The sequence below is a fragment of the Gekko japonicus genome, unplaced genomic scaffold (genome assembly GCF_001447785.1).
Source record: "Gekko japonicus isolate JY-2015 unplaced genomic scaffold, Gekko_japonicus_V1.1 scaffold375, whole genome shotgun sequence".
Taxonomy (NCBI): Eukaryota; Metazoa; Chordata; class Lepidosauria; order Squamata; family Gekkonidae; genus Gekko; species Gekko japonicus.
In genome coordinates this window covers 253,248-261,978 of record NW_015173134.1, presented here as the reverse complement: position 1 = coordinate 261,978, position 8,731 = coordinate 253,248, and the positions used below count along the sequence as shown (strand labels likewise).

The window sequence follows — 8,731 nt, the reverse complement described above, 5'->3', positions numbered from 1 at the left end:
TGAACTGTCTATATCTTTGGATTCTCCTGCCAGAACCTAAGTTCTGACACAGTACTGATCTAACCTGGAACACAATTATTTCTCAATAAACAAATCACTGCAGAGAGAATGCTGTCGAGAGTAACTTCGTCCAGGAGTCTGACAGTACATTATGTAAGGAGTTTTATATCATGCAATTTTTTGAACCTTTCCCCCCAGATAATTGTTCAGATTCTTATAATACATTTGAAATTTAAACGGGGACTCTTTATCTTTAGGCAAGACCCGCTGTAGAGCTGCATCGTTGAAATACATGTACTCAAAGAGCTACATTGACATTGATCAATCTCTGATAGCACAAGAACTTTCTAAATGTATAACATATATGAGGTTGATGCAAAGAGGCACTTTACTGTTCCTCTAGAAAAGAATGGTAATTATATCAAATCTATGGACTGAATTTTTCACACAGATGTTAGATAAATGCACATCTTGTGGCATTCTTCTTAGGTACATGATTCTCCATATAACCTGCTTAGTATCCCCTTTACTTTAGTATCACACTTGATCAATTTGCATTTTGACTGGGTTTATAATGGAATCCATATTTGGACCAATCTCTGATGTCATCCAGGCTCCATGTTAAGAGAACATCCAATATTATCATAATGTAAGTGGTACACTTCAAGATATTCTCACACTCATCTAATCCTCTGCCTGTATTTAAATGAGTATCACCAGTTTCTAAGCTGAAGTACCCTAAGTATGTTAGGCCAAAAGCTCTACTATACCATTCTAGGATAGTATTTTCTCACTTGGCTGAAATCAATCCTAGGTAAGCCAAATAAGGGGTATTACTAAAGCCACCTTTAAAAAGGAAGATGTCACTCCACTAGCAGACACCGGTGGCCAGCTACTGAGAATCTTTGATAAGGAATAACTTACACTTTGGTACCAACTAGCTGTGGTCTGACTGAGAGCCAATATTGGGTGCACAAAAGAAAACTGTCTTGCCTCTCTTGGGTTAACACCCTGGCAATGTGTATATTCACTTCTCAAAAGTTGTGACCAAACCTATCAGTGCAGTTAACATTAACTTCCTTCTGTACAGAGCAGTAACATCTACATATAGAACAATTTAGCATTTTAAATATTTGCAGTTAGATTATTCTACCACCAATGTCAGATTGATATAAATTATTTTCCACTTGTGCTTTTCAGGAAAAAAAGAACTTCAAACAAAATGGAGGCTCCAGCTACAGAAGGGGGAAAAGTGCACTTCAGGCTTAAAACCTTTCCATTGATCCATGAACCATTACCAGGTTCCTTTCCTACATCAAACTGTCAGGACTGAAAAATAACATGCTGCCTCAGTGGGACAAAGAGATGCTAATGGTAAGAAGGCTTTTTATTCACACGGCTGAATAGAAGAGTTCCAGGAACAATGGCTTCAAAAGTCTCATGCTTGTATGTCCTCACAGTAGTTTGTTGGGCAAGTGCTCTTTGGTACTTAAGCGTAACACGTCCCACTTCATCCTACACTGTCCACAGAACTTACGACAGCATCTCAATGGCTAGAAAAAATGTCTCGTTTGGCAACATAAGGACTCGACCAATCAACCCCCATTCATTTGATTTCCTCATAAATGAGCCTCAGAAGTGTGAGAACAATGCTCCTTTTCTCATTATTCTCATCAGCACCACTCACAAGGAATTTGATGCAAGACAAGCCATTCGAGAGACGTGGGGAGATGAGAACAACTTTAAAGGTATTAAGATCTCCACCCTCTTTCTTCTAGGGAAAAACACAGACTCTGTGTTAAACCAGATGGTAGAGCAAGAAAGTCAAATTTTCCATGACATTATTGTGGAGGACTTCATTGACTCCTATCATAATCTGACTCTGAAAACCTTAATGGGAATGAGATGGGTGGCCACATTTTGCTCAAAAGCCAAGTATGTCATGAAAACAGACAGTGACATTTTTGTAAATATGGACAACCTTATTTACAAATTGCTAAAACCCAACACCAAGCCAAGACGGAGGTACTTCACTGGTTATGTCATCAATGGAGGCCCGATAAGGGACGTCCGTAGTAAATGGTACATGCCTAGAGACTTGTATCCAGAGAGTAACTACCCGCCATTTTGCTCGGGCACCGGCTATATTTTTTCAGCTGATGTAGCAGAGATGATTTACAAAACCTCCCTCCATACTAGACTTCTTCATCTTGAAGATGTGTACGTGGGACTCTGTCTGCGGAAGCTTGGCATTCATCCTTTCCAAAACAGTGGCTTTAATCATTGGAAGATGGCTTACAGCCTGTGCAGATATCGACGTGTTATCACAGTGCATCAGATATCTCCTGAAGAAATGCACAGAATCTGGAATGACATGTCAAGCAAAAAGCATCTCAGATGTTAGACTTTTTACAGATGTAAATACTTTTTTTTTCCATTGGGAGGTATATTATAATTGGAAACTGGGATTTTAACTTCCAGTAGGGAGTGTCCTTTAATATGTTTTGTTTGGTTGTTCTTTACGACGTTTGGTTTTACAAGGTCAAGTTCTATTCATAATGGTCTTATTTCTAGCAATCAGAAAGGTTGGAATTGCATCTGTCTCTCTTCCTCAGCCTTGTAACTGTATATGTAAGAGGACAGGTGTATATCTATTCTGTAGGGTTGCCATCTCCGGATTGGGACCTGGAGATTTTGGGGGTGGAGCCTGAGGAGGGCAGGATTTGGGGAGGAGAGGGACTTCAATGGGGTACGATGTCATAGAGTCCACCGTCCAAAGTGACCATTTTCTCAAGGGGAACTGATCTCTGTCATCTGGAGATCACTTGTAATAGCGGTAAGTCTCCAGCTACCACCTGGAGGTTGGGAACCCTACTGTTCTGTTACAAATATGAAATAGAAACCTTAACATAAGACAAGAGTGTACAATATGAGGCTCCTGGGGCTCTTTCATCTAACCTCCAAGTACTTGATGAAGGGGTGATAATCTCAGCTGTCTAAACAAAAGGCCCCTCACGTGGACTGTGATTAATTTAAACGTGCGGTTTTATTATGGTCCTATGTTCCAAATTGTGTGCCAAGGTGGGGTTTTTTTTATTGAAGATCAGTTTTGAGTACAAAGTTTATAGCTAGCCAGATAGAATATGATTGTATGATCATTTCAAATTGCCATATGCAGGGTTTCCCCACACTATGGCCGTGGTCGCACACACTAAATAATCCATTTTCAATCCACTTTCAGTGCACCTTCTAACTGGATTTTACTGTGTGAATAGGCAAAATCCAGTTGGGAAGTGCATTGAAAGTGGATTGTTTAGTGTGTGTGGTCACAGCCTATGTTTAGGAACAGTCCTAGCCCCTCTCCTTCCACCCCAGACTCTGGGGGAGCCTCCAAAACAACATCTGAAGAAACCTGTGCTGGAAAGTCCCTGTACATGAATGAAAGCACTACAAGTGCATGCATGGATATGTGGTAGACATGTTCATAAGGCTCTTTGGATTTGAATCATGCATGCACACACCCACATAGCCTATCTTAGCAATTCTGATACCTACCCCAAAATTTGATGCTATGCAGATTGCTTTTTAAAAATGCGTTTTCATCATTTCCCCACACTAGCAGTATAACCCTATGCAGACTTGCTTTAGTCTAATCCTATTGACTTTAATGGGCTTAGACTAAAGTAACTCTTCATAGGATTGTACTGTAAATCCAAAATGAGGTGCACTAAAATCCCATCATTAAAGTACAAACAGAAAGAATGTGCCCCCCCCCCCCCAATTAAATTTGGTTGGATTGTGTGAATCCATGCCACTGTTTGTGGAACCTTCTTCTTTCTCCAGATGAGTGCTCTGCTGCTAGCGAATGGATTAATAGGCTCCAATTCATTATGAGAAACAAATTACACATGTGTTAAAATTGTAAGGGTACTAGGAAGCATCAGTGACCTTTTTAGCAAGGAACATGTCTATTTTTAAAAAGCAGTGGGCTCAGTTATACAGATAGAAAAAGCCTGGTACAGATAGTATTAAAGACAGTATGATTTTCATATAAGAAATATGCAGTATTATTAAAGAAAGAAAATGTTACCTGAACCAGCATCCACGTGTATCACTGGATCAAAGCCAGTCAGTTGCTTTTTAACAAACCAAAGCATATGTTCACTTCTAGTAGGCCATCCACTGGAATGGCAGACTCATATTGGGCAGGAATCAACATAATTTATTTGGTTTTTCTTTAGGATTAAAAACCCTGTGGGTTAGGTAGACAGCCAATCAAAAAGAAGGTTTCCGTATCAATTCAATCGTTCTTCACGGCTGCCTGTGTATAATTCTAGTGCTACTTAATGATAAGTGATCATAACAGTTTGACAAGTAACTTTGACAACAATAAAAACAAAGATCAGTTTTTTAAAAAATCCAACCTTACAAATGTTTTTAAAAATTTAAATATCAGTTTGGCAGCAGACAGCATCATAATTTTTTCTTGAATTGTACCAGCATTTTTATGGACTCCCCATAACAGGAACAGTTTGGCCTTTTTTTTTTTTTCCTGGACAGCAAACTAGCATTCTGGTGACAGGAGATGATAATAATAACTCCCCGAGGTTAAGAGAGTACCATTCGGGCAGTAAATCTTCAATTTGTTCTGCTCTGTTCAATGCCTTAGAGTGAACAGAACCTTACTATATCATCCCTCTGGTTTTTCTCTTTTGCTACAGCCACTGATATAAAATAAGGGGCCCAGTGGCACCTTTAAAAACATTTTATTCCAGCATGCACTTTTGCAAGTCAGAGCTCACTTCCTCAGATGTGTGAAGTATTCATCCACAAGGCAGAATGTTAGGCAGGTTCACCTGCTCAACTGAAGTACAGTTCAGTGCATCTAATCGAGTAAGCTGTGACTCCAAAAAGCTTATGCCAGAAGAAATATTGCTAGCCTTTAAGGGGTCACTGGGCTCCTTTTTTAATCTGTTGCTACAGGAAAGGAATCATGGTATAGCCTGATAAGCAGGGTTAGCACTTGGGTGGGAGACCACCAAAGGAAGACTCTGCAGAGGAATGCAATGGCAAACCACCTCTGTTTCTCCCTGCTGGGGTTGCCCTCAGACCGTTGTGACTTGATGGCACTTACATGGCACTGGGTCTGTAGCCATCTGGAATTAGTCCTGGTGTTTTTAACAGTGAATCCAGAAGTTAGACCCCTTCATACAAGTGCAGGGTGCCTCCTTTCTCACTGCAATTCTCATATACATAGTCTCCTCCTAATTTATTGACCTGCATACTTCATTGAAAGACAGCGCAATCCTAAGCAGAGGAGACCTTTGACTCCAGTGGACTTAGAATGGTGCGGCAGTGCCTAGGGTGGCGCCACTGAGCGTCTTTGATGTTTCTAGCCGACTCTGTATTCTGGCCTCTGCTCTTTTGAGAAGCAAGGCCTGCAGTCTGACTAGGGTTGCCATTCTCCTGATGGGGGCGGGGGTTTTCTTATTTTTGGTGCCCCCAATCCACTGGTGGCCAGGTGGCTGGCAGGGGGAGCCCTGCCCCAAGGGGGGGAGCCCTGCCGGGTATGATGATATCACCTGACATCATTGCACCAGGCATGTCATGCGGGGGACACTCTAGCATTTGGGCAGTGCCGGATTTACACATAAGCTAAATAAGCTACAGTTTAGGGCCTTGCAATCTGCTGGAGCCTTATTTGTCAGTTTAAAACCCTTTAATTATGTAATTATTTCTGTGATTTTGTAAACACATCCTTTATTATTTTTTAAATAAAAATTAAAAGGCAATATATTTTCAAATATTAAAAAGGCGTATATATTTTAAATTTTTCTGAGAGCAGCTGATGTAATTTAAAACAGTAGGGGGCCTCTGGGTTTTGTATAGCTTAGGGCCTCAGCAAGTCTAAATCCGGCCCTGCATTTGGGTAAAAACTCTTGGTGACCATGAAGTTTTTTACCCAAGTGCTACAGCATCCCCTGAACCACGTTCCCAGTGTGATGATGTCATTGCGGTATGCGCCCTTTGTGCCCATGCCTAAAGACACTGGGAGCTGGGCTGGTACCCCCCGCCGAGATGAAGGTAAGACCTGGCAACCCTAAGTCTGACACACAGGTCTCGAGGTTGTGACTCATCTGGATTCAGTCTCTAGTATTAACAAAAGATCAGTCCTCTTGTCTCTGACCGCACCAGTCATCCATTTTCAGGGGAAAGGGAAGCAGGCATTGTACATGACACTTCAGCTACCAAAATGACTATCAGTTCTGTGAAACCCTACAACACCGTTCCTCTCCTGCACAAAGAAAAGTGGGGTTCACTGAACCTAAGAGTGATAACTCAGCGTCTGGGATATCTGAGAAGCAGGCCCCCTCCACCCACACCATATCACACTCTGCTTGTGAATGCAGTTTCAGCAGCAGTTTGATATGTGGCATGGGCGAGGAAGGCGGCTGTTTGAGAAATTCAAGCACAATGCTCCCCAGGGCTGCATACAGATGCACATCAAAAGGAGGCCTACAGTGCTGTGAACATGCTTTGAGCTCTACTTGGGAATGTAGCGTATAAACAAATGAAATGCTGGTATATGATAAGGTCACTGGCTTTTCTGTTACTTGGCACCTCCTCTTCTCTCCAGTTCTTTGGATCTCAGTCATAGGTTTTCAGCCTAGAATCCCCTGAGGGGTAAGTAAGTAACTAGCAGGTTTTATTTTTGAAAGCAAGGATGTAAGAAAGTATTACAGCGGCCTCATATGGTACGGTGTGTCATTTTGGTTTTGGGGTTTTTTTAACTAGGAAAGTATTTGTACTGAAAAGATAGTTTAGGGCTGGACTCACAATGCTCACCTGACATTGTTTGTCCATGATTTTATTTACTAAAATAATACCGTTCCAGAGGCTGCAGCCTTCGGCAGATGAGCCATGGGGGTGAGGGGAGGACATCTACTTAACCCTGTCCTTCCTGCCTTTAAAAAAAATTAAAAACTTATCAATTTCTGCAGAAGCTCCCCAGACAGAACCTTCAGAACTTTGTTTTTGGAAGACCAGCATAGTTTGTGTGAAGCTATGGAGAACACTGATTCTATGAAGAAATTCCATGAACTGTCTCCATTTATAAAGTGCTCCAGCTGAATCAGAGATCATCAGTGTTTTACTGTTACATTGATACTGATGATAAGCATTTTGAAATGAATACAGAATACCTGTTATGCTGACCAAAACTTCTGAAAAATAGCAGGGGAGGGGAATCTACCACTTCTAAGTCACTGAAGCTCATTTGATAGATAATTTGATATATTTTTTCATTTTAAACAAACAGCAGTTAAAACAATCAGATGAAGGGTATACATTAACTATAAATCACAGTTCTTTGTCTGATGAAAGTATTGGCAAATGGCAATATACTGTGCTAGCAGTATTACTATCTCAGTGTTGAAGAAGCAAACAAATGTGAAATGTTTCCTTGCAATACTACATCAGAGTTGTGCATCATTTTCTCCATGTGCACACTACAGTCCTGGTCTCTTGGAACATTTCTGAATTTTTCAGCAATTTCAGGCAGCAACCGAAAACTAGTCCAAAGTGATTAATGATGACTAATCAGTTACACCTTTCTAAGCCAGTTGATTTTTTAAATACGTGCATGTGTGTATGCACCTGGAAATCATGGCAACCTCTAGTGACTGACCCCTACTGGGGGCTTGGAGAAATTTCAGAGAGATGGCTGAATAAAGCCTGCCCCCACTTCCTATCTCTGGTATTTTAGCTAGTGGATTTCAATTGACTTAGAAATTGCTCTGTAAAATCAGTTGATCTTGATGGGAATGTGGATTGTACTCCAGCTGCCTTACCCTATACTTCTGGCACATTTTCCTCACAAAGACATGGAAACCATGTCTTGTTGCCACTATGCAAGGAGGCCATTGCTCAAACATCAACAGGACTATGTATAATGTATGCAGAGGGATGTGTTTATTGATCTTTAGTACACACTTGCAAATGGGTTCCTCTATCATATATACATGTTTTTCCCCCACCGAAGAGTTATTAAGAAATAAGGTGCCATGTATTGAGTCCTGCTGGCATAAGGGCACTTAACATTACCAGATGGTCACTTCTATTGGCAGAGAAGTGGGCAAGTTTATATTCACATAGCTAGTCTTTACACATAAATCTGAATAGAATCAGGCTTTTAATCTATTATACTTTTACCATAGGAATGTATTAGGTTGACAGTAAACATCTGCCCTATCAGTCCCAGAAAACAATGGAATTGGCTTTTGATGGAACTCACTGAAGTTCTATTGCTTTCACAGTGGAACTTGCTTTTGCTAGATCACATCCAGTGTTTGCAATATCAAATAAGGGCTTGACATGTGTGGAGTCACGATTCCAATAGGGCCATCACAAGTCGAATCCCAAAAGAAGGTTCTCAACCTCTGAGATAACTGAGTAAGGTATATGAGTGTTTGAGCTGCCTCTTTTGACATAGTAGGGAATGCTATGTCTTATCTGATCAACAACACTGTTTAATTAATTTTCGGTGAATCTATCGGACTTTCAAAAATATTCTAATATTCGAAGTCCATAGCAAGCACTTAATACTGTATGCTGCTCAAATGGCCCAGAAAGCCGAATTTTCTGCTCATTGTTTACGGAACTGTAACAATCAAAGTGATGGGTGGTCCACACCTGACCACACTTTCAGTTGTATGATGCAGGACAAATCAAG

General features: G+C 40.8%; 1 protein-coding gene across 1 annotated transcript; it reads left to right on the top strand.

The window, feature by feature from the left end:
* The first annotated feature begins 1,336 nt into the window (after positions 1-1,336).
* On the top strand, positions 1,337-2,404 carry B3GALT1 (Beta-1,3-galactosyltransferase 1). Its single transcript, XM_015422181.1, has one exon. It carries the CDS (start codon positions 1,424-1,426, stop codon positions 2,402-2,404), a length of 981 nt encoding a protein of 326 aa, XP_015277667.1. The 5' UTR covers positions 1,337-1,423.
* Positions 2,405-8,731: the final 6,327 nt, after the last annotated feature.

Bases quoted from the DNA above. Each gene is read 5' to 3' on its own strand.
- B3GALT1 (XM_015422181.1), top strand. From the start codon at position 1,424: ATGGCTTCAAAAGTCTCATGCTTGTATGTCCTCACAGTAGTTTGTTGG.